A 22,599-nucleotide genomic window follows, 5' to 3' on the forward strand; every position below is an offset into this window, starting at 1 on the left:
CTCAAAGCAGATTTTTTGTCTTTTGTTATTAATTTTTAATGCCGTAAATCTCAATTTTGGGAGACGATCTCAGATGTTATTTTTTAACATTATACTGATGTATATTTGATGCACATAATTCAAAGCCATCGGTGACTCCCTTTATCCTTCTATTTATGGTTTTTTGTTTGATGATTTGATTTTGAAGTCTTAAAAGAAATCTATGCATTCTTGCAGGCAATGGTGACAGTGCATACAGGTCTCTGTGTAGTGCCCTCTCCCCAGCATAGTCTGTAGGTTTTTGGTTTAAATGCATTCGATCTACTTAGGATAGCGTTTCCTATTGGGCAGAGACGGTAGAGGTATATTCAATTCTAAATAACTCCAACAAATTGCATGCTTCTCCATGATAATAGCTGAGCTCTTCATTATCATAATTCTACGGACCGACTCCTTAGGTAGATGGTATAATGCATGGAATAATTAGGATCAGAAAGTTCGCTTGAGTCCAGCTCTAGATCAGCCTGGTAACCTCTCTCCTAGATTTCAAACTTTCTCTAATGTGTTGTGTTTAGGCAGTAAAGCTTCATCCTTTGGACTCGTTTGAAGTCATCTTTCATTCCCTTCACGGAGTTTGAAACGAGAAAAGAGAAAAGAGAAGCAATATTTGTTGATTGTTAAAAAAAAGAGTCTTATTTGTGTCATATTTAATAATTTTATCATTTTTTTCTTAAGAAAAGAGCCAAGCCAGTTTATCTGAGGTAGGGATGAAAAGCGATTTTTGGGTAAAACTGCCGCCGACCGATGAGAGGGAAAAAGGTGGACGGACCGACCGTAACCGGTCGACGGGGAGGAAAACAACCGGCCGTATCAACTCCGGCGGTTCTCTGGCAGTTTACGATCAGTTTTCGGTTCCCCTCTGACGGCATCGTTCGTCTAAGAGAGTAGAGAGAGAGAGTTGCAGAGGAGAGAGAGAGAGGATTAGAAATGCAAAAATGGGAAAGAAGAAAGGAAGAAGACGATATGTAATATCTAAATGGCGCCGTTTGGTTTAATACCAAACAATGCCGTTCTAATTTTTTTTCTCACCTTATAGATAAAACGACACCGTTTGGTTTAATAACAAACAGCGTCGTTTAATCTGGGTGTAAAACATAAACGTAGGATTAAAATGATGCCGTTCTACTTAAACTGTTGTTTCATATTGATAAAATTTCAAAAAAAAATGAGTATTATTATATCAGCTGATTCAGCGGTTTGAGTGAGCGTCAAACTACGACCGAACTGACAATAGGTGGTTTTACTAAAATGTTGCTGCCCACCGACCAATTCCTTGGTGGTTTCGGCCGGATCCGGCCTATGGTAGCTAGTCTGAGTCGATCACAGTCAATTTTATGATTTATTGTACACCTCTAATATGAGGCCGATAGAGTTACATATGGACAAAAACTAAGATGACTGCTGGTGGCTCTCGTTAGTGGCCACCACTGGCCAATTTTTTTTATTCTTTGTTTAATAATTAAAAAAATTATTTAATATTATTATAAATTTTTTATATTTTTTTAAAGTATTTAAAAGTATTAAAAAATAATTTTAAAAATTGCCTAACGGGAGCCACCACAGGCACCGTCCGTTACATATTACAACGAACACACTGACATCATCCATCAGTACGCCCAGAGAAGAGGTACTCGGGCTAATTTTCTAAAGTCCCGTCAGTGGCCAGCTCGTACGTTTACTTTCAAAATTCAAAATTTAAACGGCTTAATAGATTAAAATAAGATTTTACCGTTTGAAGTGTTTGTTCTGTTTTCACTTTTAACTGTGTCATAATAATAATAATATCTTGTAATCAATACGTGACTCCTTCGACCAACCCTTCTCTTTGGGATGACAGCTGAATTGATTCAGTCAAACTCATCTGCTAAGAACATGAAATATTGTGTTGAAATTGAAATCGAATCCCATCATATAATTCCTTCCTACGTCTAGAAAAGAAAAATAAGCATTAACATTCTCACAATTAGTGAAACACATCTGCCAAGACACATAACAAGTTAAACCGTTAAAAACAGAGGAGGACAACAGAGGATGACACCATAAATCCATAGATCAAGATCAAGAAGCCAAAATGCAAAGCCCAGTTCCTCTTGAACTTACCAAAGTAACTCTCGGGAGGCTCTTGGTAATGAATCTCAAACTCATCGTCGCCAACCCCGTCGAACTGCTCGCCCCCGGTGGCGCTTATTTTCATCTTCATCTCCCTGAGCTTCTCGGTGGCCAGCCCAAGAGTGAGTTTGTGGCAGCGCCTCTGGTACTTGAACCCGTTGATGCACCTGAGGGTCTGGGCCACTGAGACGTAGAAGATGAGGTGGGAGAGGGAGAGGATGGTGATGGGGATCCAGCAATGGCGGCACTGGAGGCGAGGGGACTGGGACTGTGAGAGAAAGACGATGCCCAAGAAGATGAAGAAGAGCTGGAAGAGCTTGTGGAGCTCCTTCTTTTGGAGGTCTATGGAGCGCTTCTTCTCCAGGGTCTTCTCGAAGTGTAGCTGGATTATGGTGTTAAGGGCCTGGAAGGCTGTTTCTTTCGGGATTGCTTGGTGGTGGTGTTGCTGGTGATGGTTGTGGGTTTGGTGGTAGGGTTCGTACTCCGCCATTGATGGTAGAGAGAATGAGAGAATTCGGTGAAGGAGGGGCGTTTACAGTAGCTTAGAGTTCAGAATGGCAATGGAGTTTGGCTCGAATCTCGTTGCACTTCCACTTGGGATATAGGAGAAGCGAAATGATGGCACTTCGGTAACTTTCTTGCCATTTTGGCAGTGTGCGTACTTTGAAGGTTCAGCGGTACACAACCAACGGTAAAATAGAGATTAAAAAACCATTACTTTTGTATTAATTGATCTATCATTAATTGATATATTAATAAATAAGTTTGGAATTTTTTTTTTCTTAAAATCTCTCTACCAAACCCCCGCGAAGTTTACGTAAGAAGTTTGAGAGTGTCTCTCCTCAAAACAGGCTCGTTTAGATGTTAAAGAACTTAAAAGATTATCTCAATTCATTTGTGAAAAACAGTAAAATAGTTTGTAAATAATAATGAAATAGTAGTTAATAGTTTGTTAATAATAAGAAAATATTTGTAAATAATAATGAAGTAATCTGAAGATATATAATAGTTGTGTTTTCAAAAAGACCCTTAGAGCACTGAAATTAGCTTAAGCCAATGAAGTCTCTAATCACGACTGATATCCTTTAAAATGAAGCTGCAATGGATTAGACATCATTAAATGTAGATGACTTTGAGCTACAAAAAAATTATCTTGGAAGTCATATTTGGCCAGCTACTATAGCAAAGTTATCCCACTTGTTTATTATTTAAAAATGAGTTTTATATGATCACAGGTTATTTCAATACATCACATGGTTGGATCCCACGACCCACCACTCTATTGAGAGATGATCTCTAATCTAATCTAATCTACTACTTGTATATAACCTCATATTTTATATTTTGAACCCTTATCAATTTAAATGGGAAATATATCTTAAATGATGATTTGAGGTTAAAGACCTTAGTTTTCTCTGGGGAATAAAACCTTATTGTCCACTGCAGACTTCTCCGCGGGTTATGCCTATTCTATCTATTGATATGTATATATATACATATAGACACACTCAATATATATAAGCAACTTTTATTACAACACTTCTCCAATTCTATTTAAAATTCTAGATATTTATAAAAAATGTACAATGGGTTAATGTTTTTTTATATAATAAGAGATGATCTCTAATCTAATCTACTACTTTTCCACTGTTGCAGCATTACTGCTGATGCTAATTTTTATTAGTACAAACAAATACAACCAACCACTTCCAACTTCTACAAGCATGTCGGTGTTCACTGTCAAAAGAAAGCTGTATTAAATTACACACTAACCTCCTTATTTTATTTATTCCTATCTCTGTACCTATCTATCTCACTTTCTCATCCGTATCAACAAATGATGAACATTAACTACATAGAGAGAAGATGCCATTTCCCAAAAGATGCAATCATATTGAATCAAAATGAATTTCTCACCAACCACAATCTGATCCACACAAGCCTGGGGTAGCCTCAGTAATGGACCCTGACCGACACCCGCTTCACCTTCACCTCTGGAAAAAAGGTTCTCACCGGTGTCTCCTCAACCCACAGTTGCCATTGAAGAAGGATCACTTACTACAACCTGATAGCCATCCGCATCTTCATCTTCCTTATCTACTTGAATCTGATCAGCATTCTCTCCATCACTGCCCTCCGTTACCGATTCCGTCCTCTGTTGCTCTTCTTGTCCATTCATCATGTGCATCAAAAGCTCCTCGGGCTTCAACTCATTGCCAGAATTAGTTGATTTTTCAACCTTCGCAGTCTTCCCAGTATATAAAGCATCGAGCTGGTGAAAATAAGGACAGGTCTTCGAGTCCTCAGGCCTTTTCTTATTGCTTTCTTTTACCCTCTTGAAGTACTTGTTTATATTCTCCCACTTCTCTTTACACCTCTTTGCACTCCGATCATAACCAATCTTTTTCATTGCAATTGATATCTCCTCCCATAGAGATGCTTTGGGCCCATTTTCTTGATACTGATAGTCAAGGTTAGTCCTCAGCCTAATCAAAGCGTCAACTTCATCTTTAGGCCATCGAGCGGAGCTCTTCTGAATAGAATTCCCACGATTGTCATTTTCTTGCTTCTCCAAATTATATACACAACTGTTATCCTCTTGATTGTCCAAAACATTCCCACCGTTATGTTTTACTTGCCCCATAACATCTCCACCGTGACTATTGTCTTGCCCTTCCACAACTTTCTCCACTGGTGTTGAGACCATTGCTGACTCCTGAGGCAATTGCACCGAGCTCGCCTGCTCAGAAAACTGCTTCAAGAAGGCAAGGACGGCAGCATCCTTTGCTGCTGTAATTGATCTTTCTTGAACCAAAATTTCGCGCTCTCTCTTAATTCTATCCAATTCGTCCATCCTCCATGCTTCTTCTCTTGCCATTCGATCTTGCTCACACTTATCCAATGCCTCTATAAGTTTCCTCTGCAAGTTCTCCTGTTTCTCGATGACTACCTTCATTAATCCCTCAAAATACTCGGTCAATTTCTTCTTCTTCTTCTTCCTCATGCCTTCCAACTCCTTAAGGGATGAAGATGTGGATGGAGTGGTGTTATCCGCGAAAATGATAGAATGCTGAACTGAATTTTGAATAGAACTAGTTGGCTCCGCAGTATTCGCCACTATCCCCCCCGTTTCTTTCAAGGAAGCCTGGACCTTTTCTGGGCAAGGAGAAGGAGAAGCAAGTTGCGGGTTGCTATCTAAAGCCTCTAACTGCTCAAAAAACCGATAATTCTTGCCATTGGATCGGCCCGACCGAACTTCTTTGGTCCTCTTGTGGTACTTGTATATGTTCTCAAACTTCTCCTTGCACTTCTTGGCGCTTCGAGTATATCCAAGCTCCGCTAATTTCCTGAACAACACGGTTCCACAAACTGCATTTTTGAACTTCAGCAAAACCCAAATTAACCAATACTAAAAGAATGAACTAAAGCAAAAAGGAATAGAGCAAAAATATGGGACCATTCAGACCTTTAAACCCAAGGGCATAAGAAGTCGCTGGATATTATTACTTCAACGTAAAAGGGATTTAAGAACACGATAAGTTTGGCGTGAACATAAGAACTACATCATTTGTCAAATAGTTATTTCGGAAAGTTTCGATGAAATAAGAAAAAATCTAATCCTAATAAGCATACTTACAAAACTAAAGCCTTCGAGTTTTCACGGGCAACAAATGTGAAAAGCAACTACGCAAGCAAGAGGATGGTTTTTCTCGAGAAAGTACGAGCAAGTGAATGCTAAACTAATTTGACTGACCTGGAAACCGCTTCCCAGAGAGGAGCCTTGGTGGCAGAGTCCCTGAAGGTATCGTCCATGTCAGACCTTATCTCGAGCAAAGCCAGAGACTCTTGCCTCGACCACCGGCTACCAGACCAGTTCCGGTCACCCTCTTCAATTCCCACTCTCTCTTCATCCCCGGACGGTACCGAAACCAACGCCGAAACAGCACACTCCTCGTTCCCCCGGTCAACGGCGGCGAAAGTTCCTGGATTTTCCGGTAAAGTTGAGATTTCCGACATAGGAATTGGCTCCCGGAATAAGTATTAACGGCCGAGAAAATAAAAAGGATAGGTGAAAAATGAAAACTTCTAGGGGTTTTTTTCGGGGTACTGAAAATCATCAAACTTTCAAAGTGGGCAAGTGGTAAATAAAAAATTGATGGGGTATATGAGATTGAGCTTTCGGTTCTCACGCTTCTAACATTTTTATTGCGTGTTTTATAGGTAAACAATTACAGCAACAATGGTGAGATCTGTGGTGTTGTGGGCTACATCTAGCTAGGGTTCTGGACGTGGCAAGTTTTTATTGCTGGAGTTTTTTTTTTTTTTTCCATCTATTTTGATTTGACTTTTACTGTTTGAAACCGCAATTACTGTTTGACTTCTGATCAGGATGAGTTCCCCTAAATATCTGGAGGAAGTGGGAAGGGTAAAATCGAAAAATTAATGGTGATATGTCTTTCTGTCTTTGTGATTCGTTTTTATTTTTAAAAGAATTTGCAGTGTTAGATTGAGTATATTTTGTATTTTTTTTAAATAATAAATTTAAAAATACTTCTCACCATTCTAATTATTATCATCTTCTATTATTTTATGATGTGACATTAAATTATTAATAACTATTTATTATTTTAAACTTATAAATCTATTATCTAATGTCACATTATAAGATGATAAGAGAATAATAAAAAAATTGATGATGACTTAATTTTTTTCATAATATTTAATATTAGGACCTGATTAGATTCAAAAAACGTTTTCTCTCATCTTATTATTATAAATTTTTTAAATTTTGATACAAAATATAATAAACAATTCAACTTTTATAAATTCTAAAATAATAATAATATTAAAAAATAATATTCTATTAATATTTTATTTAACTATAATCTTTCAAATAAAACTATCTCATTTCATTTCTAAATCCAAATCAATCTCTTTCTTTTATTTTTACTATGTTTTCTACGCATGATTATGATATATAAAAATATTAAAAAAAATATTTATAATTATAAATTATATAACTGCCATGTAATCATTTTAAAAAAATTGAATAAAATATAGAGTCTACATAAAAATAATAATTTTTTAATAATAAATTATATTTTTTTTTAAATTATTATGCGACGTTTATGTACTTTACAAGTATATGTAAAATTAGGCAAAAATATTTTACTAACCAATAGTCGCATATGAAATTTTGATGGCTGTGTTGTCTGAGTTTGAAATGTTTAGTTTAATCTTCTAAACTGGCATTTAAAATATTTATTATTGAGAAATGTCGGATGCATATTTTCTAATATAAAAATATATATATTTTTAAATTAATAACATGATATTTGAAATTATATTTTCTCTAATTTTAAGATAAGTTTGATATTTTTTGCAATTGGTTTCTTATCTACCCTCTCTAATGACTCGGGAACGACCTATATGTTTTACTTTTTAGACCATTTAAAACACACATAAGATGTTATTGTCACGTCCGGTGAAGAGAATACTACTCTTCATATTCTCCAACTTGTATGAAATTACTCATGTGCCCTTCTATCGATGCCCATGCTTTTTATGTGAGGAAGGATGATATTAATATGTATGTCAAATGGATGAGCCTCCGCGTTGCAGTGAATATCTTTCCTCTCTGCTTTGCCTAAGACAATAGACAAAAATTTTGTTCACTGCGATTCACTTTTATTCTATTATATAATATATGATATATTTATAATGTAAGAGGATATGAGTTAAATGATACTGAATTATTAAATGGTAAGTTAATGATAATAAAATACGTTGATTTGGCATATCAACGTAAAGATAGCAGAAAATCATGATCTTTTTTTAATTAGAATAGTTTTTGATGCGTTTCAATATTTTAACTTCAAATATCAGAATTATACATATGACTCAAATTTAGAAAACTCTTAAGCTATGACTGCATTGTGCTCACCCAATTTTGTTCGGTGTGCATATTTTTTGAGGTCAAAATCTATTATTTTTCTTTTCAAATATTTATTTTTAGTTATTTTTTCATCTTTTATGATAATATTTCATTTATCGTTTAAGAAGTAATTCTAATCTCGATTTAAGTCAAATTTTTGACAGATTACTTATTTTATTACATATTTAATTTTGATATAATTGTTGAGATTTTTCTTTTTAAAAAAAATTCTTGTATAGATGATTTTTAATTATTATAGCCCGACATGTGAGTTAACTTTTTACAATCTTGAATTTGATAATTTTGAATTAATATCATGATTGTTTCTACGATTCTCTTATTCTCTTCGTTATGAATCCGTTAAAATTGGTCTACATGCAGAATAATTGATATTGCGTCACTTTATTACCATTTCTTAATAAATAATAATAATAATAATAATAATAATAATAAATATATGGTAAGTATGGAAATGAGATAAGAGTTGGCTGTATATAAACAAAAAGGAAAAAAGAAAACATAAAATCCAAAAAAGAGAGAGAGTAAACCATGGAAACACGTAATGTACAGCTAGTGGCATAAAAAGTAACAAGAAGGCTGTCAAAACAACGGCCTTTCTTTTTTGCATTTTTTAAACATCATTTTATCGTTATCGATGCTTCCAGACCGTATTTTGAATCAGCTTTGTTGCTTTGAAAGGAAGAAAGAAAGAGGAGCCGAAAAGAAGGGAAAAAAAAAAAAGGAGCTGGGTTTGGTAAATATCAAATAATTTTAGAGTGCAGAATTTGTATACGTAATTGATGAAATGGACGATGCATGATGTCCCTTTCATATTCATTACCCCCCATCAATCTTCCAACGTTTATTAACCGTAACCCCCGATTAAGCGAGAGTAAAGAATTGCGGTACAAAAGCCATCTCACGCCGGTAAATATGGGACCCTATTGATTACGAGTGTCTGAAACGTGGAAGCGGTGTCTTTCGGCAAAATATCTTCCCCTTTTTTGTTAAAAAAAAAAAAAGAAAAAAAAGAAAAGAAAAGTGTTTCAATCTTATCATCATGGTTCGATCATTATGATATAGTTTACGTAATTTATTAATGTTATCTGAATGAAGTGACGGTGTAGGTGCTTGCTACGTGGTCCAATTCGAAAGTTGGAAGGGCCATTCTTGAGAAGATAGCGTTTATCCTATTGCTTCCCTAATCAACGGATAATAGCCGCAACAATTTGGTGGTACAAAGGTGCTTTCATACTGGACGAGTCAAACTTTTCTTTTTTTAACTATTCATCTTTCTAAAATTTTCTATATCTTACCCCCTTTTTTTTTAAGGGGGAGAGTGGAAGAAAATTTTTTAACGTGTTTTTCTTTTTTTCATATTTTTGTAATTATTTAATTATTTATTGTGTGATTTTTCATTTGCAACGATTTTTCTTTTAAATTACTTACCTTCCTAACGGTAATGTTTTCAAAATCATTGCTTTCATAACAATAATATCTTTCGAAAAACGATATTTTCTCATACATCCAAATTTCTTTTAAAAAAATGAATCATCTTAACGGTGACATTTATGTCAAATTTTTATTATAAAAATTATGAAAACGAGAGAAAATAGAGATAATCGGAGGAAGAATTTATTTTATTGATTAAATAAAATATCTATAAAAAATGATTTAGAAATGGATAGTGTTCAAATGTCAAAAAATTTCTTAGATGGAGAGATTTTCGTTGTCAAAAATTAAATATTTTTACTAAATTTTAGACAAAGAGTTCTTATAGTTAGTCGAATGGAAATACTGGATGAGATTGCTCTAAGTAAGAGAAATATAGATAAAATAAGTCAAAAAATATTTATTTAATATTTAATAATGATTGAGAAATTCACTCGAATATCCATAAATACTTTTAAACTCATTTTATATGTCAATCTATCTCATTCCATCACTATTACGATAAGAAGCCTTGTCATAAATGAATAAGTTCCCAACATATCATTTGTTCAAAAGTTGTATTCAATTATCTTGTAGTTTGAATTGATGTTTATCCACACCACTGCTTTCTGTACACAAAAATGAATAACAGAAAATACTCCTATTTACATTTTTTCAATCACCAACTCTAAAGAATTTAAATCCAACAAAGCTTATTCCATTACAACTTCAAATCATTTTACCACAAGGTCCACAACGTATGGATTAGAGGTTCCCACCCTATCTTTGACAAAGACTCCTTCACGTTGCATGGAAATTCATTCCAGTTAGCATAAAATCAAAACTTTCCAGCTTTGGAGAAATCCAATATGTACCCACAGTTCCCTAAACTAGCAAGGACAACAGCCATGCTCTTTTAACCATCCAACCACCACCTATATTTGACTCTACTTCAACAACCAAATTCTGTTGTACACACAACTTCAAACCATCTAAAATGCTCACACCTCAAGTCATCGATCTCTTAGATATGGTTATAGAGTGTTCAGACTCCACATAATTTCTCTAAAAACAAAACAGGGTCCACAATTAAAGGGAGTGTGTGTCTTGCATACTTAAACCGAACAAATCCTTTTTATTAAAAAAAAGAAGTGAAATTGTCTAAATTAAATAATTAGAATATCAAAGTAATCAAACAAGTATCGATCATTTTGGGCTGCATATCGTAGAATAATTTTCTTTCTTCAATGTTGTAATAGCGGGCCGACGCCTGTGCAGAGGCATGGAAGCCCAAGGAATTAAAATGGCCGTAATCCACAAAGGCACTATAAACGCACGACCCAAAACTTAGCCATAACAGCATCCAAATTGTTTCATTCAAATTTCAGGTGAAATTGAATTTATATTTCAAAAGCAGAAACTTCCCCTTATCAGAATAGAAAGAACTGTGCATAGCTGTAACCCCAAAAAAAAAAAAAATTGGTATTTTTTTTTTTAAACATAGAAACTTTCATTTCATCAAAAACTGTAGCATTCGGCCATTACAAGAGTCTGGATACATGGATTTCTATTGTCAATATCTATTAGTTTAGTACAAAAACAACAGCTTCTTTAGCCAGTTCATGTGTTTGCTCCCCTTTTGGCATGTTTAATTTGCCATCTTGTATCAGAAGATAAGGCAGCTAAAACAAGTCCTCTAGCTTCTGCTATCATAGGTTGTGAACAAAAAAATAAAGGCTATATTAAACTAGCAAGAACTTCCCTTCATGATCTCTTATCACTACTCCAAATCCTCTCTTATTACCTTATTCTCTAACAGTAACATCCCAGTATTTTAAGCCAATTTATTGGTGGAGCTTCCCATTTTATAGTTACTTGTTGGCTTGAGGTATTCATAAACGAATTGGCATTTAACTTTTTATGCATGTATGTATTTATATAGAAAAGAAATTTGTTTTTAAATTGAACACAGGAAATATTGGGGGAAAATCAGCTCAAGTGTTAAGCCTGACAAAGAAGATTAAGGTCTCGTTTGATTACACAGTTCAGATGAAATGAGATGTTTTGTTGAAATTTGAATAAAATATTATTATAATATCATTTTTTAATATTAATTTTGTTTTAAAATTTAAAAAAATTAAATTATTTATTATATTTTATATAAAAATTTGAAAAAATTATAATAAATAAATAAAATGAGATAATTTGTTATTTAATAACTAAACCAACCAAAGCCTACTATGTTAGGATAAGAGGAAAAAGATAATGTCATTGACAATGATTACTAGCATTGGTTTAGGCAAAATTTTAAGTAAAGTTTGGCTGATATGCCACTTTTTAACTTTTTCCTAATTTCTTAAAAGTTGAACTCCACATTGAATTAGTGATATAATAATAAAATATTATTATTTTTAATTTTATATCTAGTTTTTTAACGAATTATTTATTTATTTGTTTGATACTTTTATTTTCATTTTCATAATCTCCAACAATCTATATATCAAAATACATAAAATCTATCTATCAATTTAAATTAACTTCATTTTCAAATACAAAACATTAAAATATATACAAAATCAACTTCATGTTAATATCCAACAACCTAGAAATCAAAATTTAAAAAAACTATGTCAAATTGAAACACCTATTTGAAGAATTCCATCCAACATATATATTATACATTAAAATAATGAGCAATGCTACGTACAGTTCCAAATTTGTAATGCAGGTATAGGTAATTTTATCTTTAAAAGTTTTTAAAATTATCAAAATATCCTTCTTAAAATCATATTTTTTCTCTTTTAATAAAGAACCTATTTGAATACTGCAAATAGAATTTTTCTAAAAGAATTTGTAGGTTTTCATTAACTTCATATATATCATCCATTCTTTTATGACACCATTAAATCTACTCTAATAGCAGACTTCATGCCAACCAAACTAATTGTAGCATTCAAGTGCACGATATTACATCACACCAGGCCAATCAAGGGAATTTTCTTTTACTTTTACAGGTTCAGTTCAAACTCAAAGGAAAAAATCAACACGTAAAACCAGATATTTTATAGTTTTTCTTATTGTTTTTCTCTAGACGTTTGAGTTAATTTTTATCAGTAGTTCAGATGTCATGATCTACTTATGGCACTCTTTGACATCTTTTTTAATATCTCATTTTCTTCACGTTCCACAGGTGTATAGAGCTTGCGCATGCATATACGAGCGAGAAATAATAAAATTCACTTGGTTAAGTAGTTAATGTAAATACTGTAGGTCATAATCAAATTTATATGCCAATACCTAATCTAATGTGGGGGTTTTAAGGAGCATATTAGCTACATTTTAACTAACGTTAGAGTATGCCTAAGCCAATAAGGATGCTCTTGATTGGACATAAAGAGAATATGAAAGATAAAACTAAAGGATAAACTATATATATAGCGTAAGGAGAATGGACAAAAAGATGGATGATTGGCAACAAAAAGAGGGATCTACTTCCGTTAACATCTGGGGGAGAGAGAGGGAGAAACATAAATGTTTGAGGCTACTTTCCAAGAGTAAAGTCATTGTAGAGAATTTAGTAAAAATGAAGAGCTTGTATTCAATCATGTTTATAGTGAATTTCCCACCCAAGATTCGTAGATGTATTCCTCAGTGTCGAACCACGTAAATAATTGAATTCATTAGTCCGAGCCATTTATCATTAAGCAAACCATGAATTAACATTCCAAGCACACCACCACCAAGAACCGCCACATGAAAGGAGAGTCATTCTATCAGCCTGTTGAGGCCGAGAAATACATCAACAACAAATATATTATTGATGTAGAAATTTGTCACATTTACTATTACCAAAAAAAAAAAAAAATGTAGTTTGATTTTTTATAATTATAATACTTTCATCAATAAGTAATGTATTTATAGACCAATTAATAGAGAATAAAATTATATATGAAAGCTCAATTAAAAAAATATTGGTTTTGTCCCAACTTATATGTAATGTCTAGCTGGAATATTCCATTTTAGGATGAGATCTCTCCTTATCTTCACAGAGGAGGAATCCTTGCATGGGAGTTCCCAACCACACATGACTATCTATCCTCTTCACGTTAAAAAGGTAATTAAAAAACAAGAAGTTAGGGAGAAAGGAGATGTATGAATGTAGGGGTCAGGCAAGCCGAAATATTAAAGCCATTGGTCAATAATTCAGCAAAAACAAAATCTTTATGCAAATTTCATTCAGGTTCATAAACAGATAACATTTTGCTTATAACTCGAAACGGGTGGAAATAAAATAAAAAAGAAGAAAAGAGAAACCCAAAATAAACCCACAACCAGACAAACAGTCAAAACAGTAAAAGACTTGTCGCTGAGGGACATAGAATAGCAATATCCATCCCTCCCGGCAGCTTGGTGGCCATGACCTTGCGGCAAAAACTAAACCACGCACAACGGTGGAAAGTAAACTTGTTATTGGATTTATGGCCACTGTCCAACCACCAATCCCTGCTTCCCAGCTAATTCTGCCAAAACCAAGATCCACCAAAATGATGCAAACTCCCCCCCGATTACTTCCGGCCACGTATCCGAGGACCTTTACCACTCTATTTGGAAAGTTCTTATCCGGGTTTAGACCCGTTTCCACCACCAGAGTTGCAGAACCAAGATCTGATGTTCTTGGGGATGAAACACTAGCCGACATCAAAACAGAGCTTTACCAGGCACTACAAGGTATGCCAAGTCGAGTTTTGGTATGATTTTTTTTCTTTAAAATATTGCTCTACTTTAATGGATATGGTGAGAAATTTGAGGTGAAGTGTAATATGGATTGCATCTAAACATCTTTCTAAGGAGTGAATAGAGGGATATTTGGAATCCCATCTGCAAAGAAATCCGAGATTGAAGGTTTGGTGAAGCTGCTAGAGTCTCAAAATCCAACTCCAGACCCTACTTCGAAACTAGAGAAGGTATATTTCCAATCATGAGTGTGCAAATGCAGGGGATTTGTAGTTAAGTGAATGGTATTCTGTATTGTTTCTATAATTGGAAGGAGGGATGCTTAAACTTAGTTCAAAGTTTATTTATTTCCTTTCGTTTCTAAAATTGGAAGGTGGATGGATGCTGGAAACTAGTTTACAGTACAATTACAATCTTGGGTTCCAAGAGAACCAAGCTAGGATTGAGAGATTTCATTTCCTTGGGGGATTTTCTCCAGACAATTGATACTGCCAAGGTATTTATCTTTCAAGATTCCGTTTCATTATTGAACTTTTCTGCCATATGTGTTATTGAATATTCCATCTCTTTACCAAAATTAATCTTTGCTAATGTGCCAAAATGGAGGGAAAAGCAGTGAATGTGATCAAGTTCAGTGCGAAGGCACTAAATTTGTTGAATGGAACGCTCACTATCGAGGCCTCCTTCAAGATTGCATCGAAATCAGTTAAGAGCTTTATTTCTTTTCCACTTGCTTTCTGCATTTTTTCTTTGATTCTACATTTTCTACTCAAGCTCAAAAGTAATTAATCTGTCTTCGTTTCCTATTGTGCAGAGAGTGGAGATTAATTTCGACAAGTCGTCAATCACTCCCGACCAAGTACGCTACTTTCTTGTTTCATATTCTCCAGTATTTTTTTCTTCTCAAATGGGAAGTAATTGATGGCTACAACCTTAAATTCATTTGTTTGTGCATCTGTTAACGATAGTTGATGAAAGTGTTCCGGAAAAACTATGATCTTCTGCTCGGAATCTTCACTCCACAAGGCTGGCTCGAGATTACGTATCCTTAACCATCCTTTTATTTGGTATTTTTGAGTTGCTAGCATTGATTTTTTTCGGACCTTTTCTTAATCCAATCCCCTTTAGATATGTAGATGATGGCATGAGGATAGGGAGGGATGATAAGGGCAATATCTTCATATTAGAGAGATCAGGAGAAGGTGAACCTTAGCCTCTCCATGTTAGAACGTGGTCACTTTGGCAGGATTTAGTTGCTTAACAATCAATTTGCTTCAAATATTTTTGAAGCTTACATTAATTTCCTCCCCTTCTGCCATTACAACACAAAATTTGGTCATGATATGGTATCTGGTACAATGCCAAGCAAAAATTACCTTGCCTCTGACTTCAATAAACGTTATGCAGAAATTTTAAAAGAAAAAAGTTCAAAATATGATCCATTTTTAAGATTTTAACATCTCAGTGTAATTAAATGCTTTTATATCTTATTCTCATTATTTTCTATTGTGAAAACGATAATAATAAAGTAAAAGTAAATAAGAAATAATCAAATAATCAATCACACAATAAAAATTTACTTGGTTTGGCAATGTGCCTACATCCATTGAGTTACAGAGGATTCTGTTATGTTTAGGAATCACAAGATACAATAAGAAGTGATTTTTCATTGTTCAAAACAGCCATATTGTACAAAATAAGCATATTTATAAAGTTATATGGTGAAAATCCTAATTTTCAGGTTTTTGCAATATTTGATTGAGTGGAGTGTCGAGCGCGCATCGAGCAAACTCTCTGTCTGAGTTTCACTCGAGCACTAAGTCGAGTGATTGCCAAACAAATTCTTTGCTTGGGCTTCAAGCGAGACTTGAGCGAATTTTCTGTCTGATCTTTGCTCGAGCTGAAAGTCGAGCAAGCTTTTTTTATCTTGGTGCTTCTTGAGTGAAAAACAATGCCAGAAAATGCTTAATTGAAAATTCACTCAAAAAATGGTAACGAATTATTGAGCGGTCATTACAATAAACCAAGCTCCACAAACCCAACAATTCTTCCACTTGGATACTGGTATAGCCAACACATCACCATCTACCCCCAAAACTAATATCCTCTACCTCTATACCTTATAGCCTCTGTCTTCAAGCTAGAAGGTCAACTGAAGTTATTCAGTTTCTCAACAGTAACACCATTTTGTCAACATATCAACAGGCCTGGTTCTTACTTCTACAGATCTTCTCAAGTATCAACATAAAGTAGAGATTGAATGAAATGATACCTTATCTGAATATGCTTAGTCCTAGAATGAATGTAGGATTCTTGGCAAGGAATATGACACTGTAATTATCGCTGTAGAGAGTGCATTTCTAAATCTTCTTACCCAACTCCTCCAAAAAGCTCTATAGCCAAATCATCTCCTTTGAAGCTTTCGATACTGCATCATACTCAGCTTCTGTAGTAGACAATGCAACTGTCTTCTATAAGTTAGAAACCTAAGACACGACAGTACCACCCAGAGTGTATACAAAGCTTGTGGTACTCTTTTTGCTGTCAGTTTCTCCAGCCAAGTTAGCATCAAGATAACCATGTAGCTCTAAACTATCTCTAGTGAAACACAAACATGTTTCTGAGGAGTATTTTAAGTACCTTAGAATCCATTTTAAAGCCTCACAATGTTGTCTTCCTGGGTTGCTCATACTCACAACTCCAACTGCATAGGCAATATTTGGTCTTGTGCAAACCATAGGGTGTGACCACTGGTTTGGTCTTGTCCATATTGAATCTGCTGTGTACTTTTTTCACATATTCTGCTTGTGAAAATCTCAATGTGCCATTGATTCTGTCTTTGACGTTTCTCATGCCAAGGATTTCTTTTGCAGCTTCCAAATCCTTCATTGCAAACTGCCTTGACAGCTGCTTTTTTAGATTATTAATCTCTTCAATGCTAGACCCTGTAATGAGCATATCCTTCACATATCACAATAGAATAATATAGGAATTATCAAAGTACCTAACATAGTAGCAACAGTCTGCTTGACATCTAATGTGCCCTGAACTGCATATGAAATTGTCAAACTTCTTGTACTACCGTCTAGGAGCTTGTTTCAGGCCATATAAACTCTTCTTCAATTTGCAAACTTAACTCTCATTTCCTTATAATATGAATCTCTTAAGCTGGTGCATATATATATCTTCTTCCAAATCCCCACAAGAAAAATGTTTTCACATCTAATTGTTCAAGATGCAAATATTCAGTAGCCCCCATTGCTAGTACTAACCTGATGGTCGAGATCTTCACCACTACAGGAGAGAAGATCTTGGAGTAGTCAATGCCCCTTTTTGTTGAAAACCTTTTACAACAAGTCTTGCCTTGTACCTTTTACTACCATCATGCTCAATTTTCATCTGGTATACCCACTTATTGTGCAACGCCTTCTTCTCTAGTAGAAGTTGTGTCAACTCCCATGTCTGATTCCCTAACTCCCACTTGCACAAATTTTTTATTCTGCAAGGTTTTTCCATAACTTTGGGACTCCCCACCATCTGTTAGCAGAATATAGTTCAAGGTGGGTGAGAATCATTATGGGGGTTGGATAGTCCAGGTATACCTACGAACTGCAACTGTAGGTGTGGACGACTCTAGATCTGACTGCTAAATAATAGGAATGGATGCACTGGGTGTACTCTCCTCGCCACTCATGTCTCTGCTCTGTAGTATAACCTCTGGTAGGTCATCCAGGCTTACGAACTTAGACTCATAAGGAGTCGCATTAGCTATTGTATTGCACCTGTCATTGTACATAACTTTCTCATTAAAAACCATGTTTTTGCTCCTGATGATTTTCTGACTCTGTTCATCCCAAAATCGATAGCTAAATGCCTCATCTCTAAAATCAATAAAACAATATTTTTTAAAATTTTGCCTCAAGCTTGTTACGAGCATCAAAATTAACATGAACATAAGAAACAAAACCAAAAGTTTTGAAATGAGAAAGTTTAACCTCTTTTCTACTCCAAGCCTCCTTAAGCAGCTTGCATTATAATGGAACTGACGGTCCTTGATTGATCAAGAAAAAGGTAGTGCTAACTGCATCTGCCTAGAATGTAGGTGGTAGCACAACATGCATCCTCATGCTTCTAGCAGACTCGTTGATGGTTTTGTTCATGCGCTCAGTAGCATCGTTATGTTGTGCGGTCTTGGGGATGGTCTTCTCTATTCTAATATTGTGAGCTGTGCTATACTCCTTAAACCCTTTATTAATGTATTCTTCACCATTGTTAGACCTCAAGCATTTCAGCTTTAGCACTGTCTCTATCTCAACTAGAGCTTTCCACCTTTTGAACACATCAAACATGTTAGATTTCAATTTCAAAAAATAGACCCATACCTTTATGCTATAGTCATCAATGAATGTGACGCAGTGCCAATAGCCTCCAAGAAATAATACCGAGGAAGGCCCCCACAAGTCTGTATGTACAAGTTTTAGCTTTCTCAATCTAAGGTTCTACCACTCTTCAAGAAACTGGCATTGTTCTACTTCCCCCCTGAGGAGGCTTGGAGTAGAAAAGAGGTTAAACTTTCTCATTTCAAAACTTTTGGTTTTGTTTCTTATGTTCATGTTAATTTTGACGCAGCCTCATGCTTCTAGCACACTAATTGATGGTTTTGTTCATGCGCTCAGTAACATCGTTCTGTTATGGGGTCTTGGGGATGGCCTTCTCTATTCTAATACTGTGAACTGTGCTATACTCCTTAAACCCTTTATTAATGTATTCTTCACCATTGTTAGACCTCAAGCTGAAAACCTCAAGCATTTCAGTTTTAGATCTGTCTCTATCTCAACTAGAGCTTTCCACCTTTTGAACACATCAAACATGTCAAATTTCAATTTCAAAAAATAGACTCATACCTTTCTGCTATAGTCATCAATGAATGTGACATAGTACCAGGAGCCTCCAAGAAATAATAATAAGGAAGGCCCCCACAAGTCTGTGTGTACAAGTTTTAGCTTTCTCAATCTAAGGTTCTACCACTCTTCAAGAAACTGGCATTGTTCTACTTCCCCAGTATACAACTCTCACACATACCTAGATCAATTGACTTTAGTTCTAGTAGCTTGTATTTTGACAATAGTTCTTGCATGCCTTTCTGACTCATATGGCCAAGCCTGTAGTGCCACAACTCTATAATGCTCTCTACTGTATAGAGTACCTATCTTCTTACCCCAAGCTAGCACCATTGCTCCTCTAGTAACCTTCCACGTGCTATCTGAGAATACTATTGAATGGCCACAATCGTCGAGTTTTCCTATAGGGATGAGACTTATCTTTAGCTCAATAATGTGTTTGAGTTTCTGCAAAGTCCACACATTCCTCTTAGAGAGTACAATGTCAACCTCTCTCATTCTCACTAGTTTCAATGCCTCTTCATCAGTCAAGTACACCTTCCTGAAATCACTAGCGATGTAGTTCTACATGATCTCTTAGTGCAAAGAGGTGTGAAAGGAAGTCCCTGAATCTAATATCCAATCATCCACTGAACTGTGAATTGCAAGTAGTAGTGCATCATGTACTTCTTCGGTTACCACGTTTGCACCATCATTCTCCGTCTTCTTTGAATTTTTACAGTTTCTTTTTATGTGACCAGTTTTGCCACAATTCCAGCAAGGCACCTGCTGTCCAAGTCTTGACTTGTTCTTGCCCCGGTTCCTTGATATTGATTTGCCTCTATTTGAGTTCTTGTCATGTGGCCTCCCTTCTGCACGCCTCTTTAGCTAAAATCAAATTACGAATATCATCATATCTTAATTTCATCTCCTCGGCAGAATTACAAACAATCATTTTCATGGCTTCTCAACTATTTGGTAGTGATGCCAATGGTATCAATGCACAAATTCATCATCAAACTCAATTTCAACATAAGATAATTAATTAGTTGGTGATAGTATTGAACTCATTTAAATATTGGGAAACAGACGTATCTTCTGCCATCCATAGATTGAGTAAATTCTTCATTAAGTTCACCTTGCTATTAGTAGACGACTTTTCATACATACCTGATAAAGCTGTCATGATATCCATTGTGGTCTTCTCCCTGATAACGTTATATGCAACTGATAGGTTCAGCCGAATAACCCCCATGACCTATTGATCTAACAGGTTCCAATCAGTATCCTTCATATTATCTGGCTTCTTCTCCAATAGTAGAAGATGGAGTTTCTTTTTATAAAGGTAGTCATTTATCTGCATCCTTCAGCATCCGAAGTCTGTGCCATCAAACTTCTTAATCCCAAATACATTCACTTCTTTCCTAGCCATCGTTCTCTCTCAGACCCAAACTTGGCTTTGATACTAGATGTTACAAAAACGATGACAACAAAATAAAAGTAAATAAGAAATAATCAAACAGTCAATCATACAACACAAATTTACGTGGTTCAGTAACGTGCTTACGTCCACAGAGCTGTAGAGAATTTTATTATATTAAGAAATCGCAAGATACATTTTGGGGAGACTTTTCACTGTTCAAAATGGCCATACTGTACAAAATAAGCATATTTATAGGGTTACACGACGGAAACCCTAATTTCCACTTTCCTACGATATTCTCTTGAGCAGAGTGTCGAGTATGCATCGAGTGAACTCACTGTCTAGATTTCGCTCGAGCGTTGAGTCGAGCAATTGTCGAGCGAACTCAATGTTTGGGCTTCACTCAAACCCACAATTGAGTGAGACTCGAGTAGAATTTTGGTCTGATCTTCACTCGAGCTGAAAGTGGAGCGAATGTCAAATGAACTTTCTATTTTGGCTCTTCTTGATTTAAAAAAAAAAAAAAAAAGAAAGAAAAAAAAACATTACCAAAAATTGCCTTATTGAAAATCCACTAAAAAACTGTAACTAATCATTGTTGGGCCATATAATCAAGTCAGGTCGCCACAATAATAAACTAGGCTCCACAAAGCCAACATTTTCATATTCTTCTCAATACCAATGTGGATTAATTTGACCTTAACATCTGCCTTTAATAAAGCTTGAATTAACTACTTATGTGTAAAGTAAACCTCAAAAAAAAAAAAAAAAAAAAATAGCATTTCCTAGTGTTTGCCTAGATCAGTAGGAGTGATATTGGGTGGGTTTTTCAATATTTATTGTTGTTTAATATGTAAGTTTTTCATGTGGCATTAAATTTTTTCTAACGCTACAAGATTTATTAATGTCTCTAACTTTCTCTCATTATATACCTTAGAGTTCGTCCATAAACTCTAGACGAGGGATTGAGGATTTTAATTTTTTTTTATAAAAAAGAAAAATATAATGATGACATCTAGGAGAGAGGGGTTTAAAGAAATTTAAAGAAGAGATATAATGAATCTTCACAACTTATTTAAATCTCAAAGGGCAAATTATAGTTAAAATTTAGTGTCATCGAGTTATAATTGATCAGTTAAAATGAGTTGGGGTCAAGTCTTGCTGACATTATAATAGAGGATTTATTACAGCAATTTTCTAGATACATGCAAGGTATTGGTGCTTGAATGAGTTGCACAGATCAAAGGTTCCGAAACATCACACTCTTCAGGCTTGAAAGTCTTAGAATACATGATTCACTTTTCATTCTAAGATAGTGATGATGTGGCTCAATGTTATTGGCCTGATGTAATAGTTAGTTACTTAGTTACATTCAGCTTCTCTTCTATAAATATTTTGATGAAAACAGCTGTACGCAACTCAGTTTTATAATACAGAAGAAAAGTTTAGCACGACTCTGCTTTTACTCTTTTCATTGTTCATTTTACTTCAACATTCCATGATTAGATTCAGAATTTATCATGGTATCAGAGATTTTCTTTTATTAATCTAATTCTACGTGGATTCACTTTTCATTCTAAATGACGGATACGGATACGGATTCGCCTTCACCTCGCAGCATGACTCCACCGAATCCGATCGAGGATTCTTACTATTTGCATCATGGAGAAAATCCAGGTCTGATGTTAGTATCACAGCAGCTAAAAGGTGACAATTATCCTACATGGGCGAGGGCTATGTCCAAAGCACTCAGTGCAAAGAACAAGATGGGGTTTGTTAATGGAACCCTAAAGAAACCTGCAAATACTTCAGATCCGAAGTTCTCAGCATGGGAAAGGTGTAATGATATGGTATTATCCTGGTTAATCAATTCAATCACCAAGAATATAGCCTCGAGCATTCTGTATATCGATGTAGCGGCAGATGTTTGGAAGGATTTACAAGAAAGATTTTCGCAAGGGAATCGACCTCAAATTTTCCAATTAAAGAAAGCCATCAGTTCCTTAACTCAAGAGCAACAATCGGTTAGTGATTACTTTACTCAATTA

The 22,599-nt window shown here is 35.0% G+C and overlaps 3 protein-coding genes across 3 annotated transcripts; 1 reads left to right on the plus strand and 2 right to left on the minus strand.

The window, feature by feature from the left end:
* Window positions 1–1,899: 1,899 nt before the first annotated feature.
* On the minus strand, window positions 1,900–2,848 carry LOC122303409. The gene has a single exon (XM_043115187.1). The coding sequence runs from the start codon at window positions 2,636–2,638 to the stop codon at window positions 2,045–2,047; it is 594 nt and encodes a 197-aa protein (XP_042971121.1). The 5' UTR covers window positions 2,639–2,848; the 3' UTR covers window positions 1,900–2,044.
* Window positions 2,849–3,798: 950 nt separating this feature from the next.
* LOC122303408 (trihelix transcription factor GT-2-like) lies at window positions 3,799–6,390 on the minus strand. The gene is made up of 2 exons (XM_043115186.1): window positions 5,903–6,390; window positions 3,799–5,495 (listed from the first exon to the last, which is right to left on the minus strand). Exons 1-2 carry the CDS (start codon window positions 6,163–6,165, stop codon window positions 4,172–4,174), a joined length of 1,587 nt encoding a protein of 528 aa, XP_042971120.1. The 5' UTR covers window positions 6,166–6,390; the 3' UTR covers window positions 3,799–4,171.
* A 7,429-nt stretch (window positions 6,391–13,819) lies between these two features.
* Window positions 13,820–15,705, plus strand: LOC122303410 (fibrillin protein 5 homolog). Its single transcript, XM_043115188.1, has 7 exons — window positions 13,820–14,242; window positions 14,363–14,478; window positions 14,622–14,744; window positions 14,855–14,953; window positions 15,063–15,107; window positions 15,217–15,290; window positions 15,377–15,705. The coding sequence occupies exons 1-7, from the start codon at window positions 13,993–13,995 to the stop codon at window positions 15,459–15,461; spliced, it is 792 nt and encodes a 263-aa protein (XP_042971122.1). The 5' UTR covers window positions 13,820–13,992; the 3' UTR covers window positions 15,462–15,705.
* The last annotated feature ends 6,894 nt before the right edge of the window (window positions 15,706–22,599 follow it).

This window comes from Carya illinoinensis, chromosome 3 (assembly GCF_018687715.1).
Source record: "Carya illinoinensis cultivar Pawnee chromosome 3, C.illinoinensisPawnee_v1, whole genome shotgun sequence".
NCBI classification, from domain to species: Eukaryota; Viridiplantae; Streptophyta; class Magnoliopsida; order Fagales; family Juglandaceae; genus Carya; species Carya illinoinensis.

What these genes read in the sequence shown, in the direction of transcription:
- LOC122303409 (XM_043115187.1), bottom strand. Translation starts at nt 2,638, where the DNA reads ATGGCGGAGTACGAACCCTACCACCAAACCCACAACCATCACCAGCAA.
- LOC122303410 (XM_043115188.1), top strand. Translation starts at nt 13,993, where the DNA reads ATGGCCACTGTCCAACCACCAATCCCTGCTTCCCAGCTAATTCTGCCA. An exon ending in GCTTTACCAGGCACTACAAG is followed by an intron (nt 14,243 to 14,362) that starts GTATGCCAAGTC and finishes CATCTTTCTAAG; the next exon opens with GAGTGAATAGAGGGATATTT. An exon ending in CTACTTCGAAACTAGAGAAG is followed by an intron (nt 14,479 to 14,621) that starts GTATATTTCCAA and finishes TAAAATTGGAAG; the next exon opens with GTGGATGGATGCTGGAAACT.
- LOC122303408 (XM_043115186.1), bottom strand. Translation starts at nt 6,165, where the DNA reads ATGTCGGAAATCTCAACTTTACCGGAAAATCCAGGAACTTTCGCCGCC. An exon ending in CTCTGGGAAGCGGTTTCCAG is followed by an intron (nt 5,496 to 5,902) that starts GTCAGTCAAATT and finishes CGTGTTGTTCAG; the next exon opens with GAAATTAGCGGAGCTTGGAT.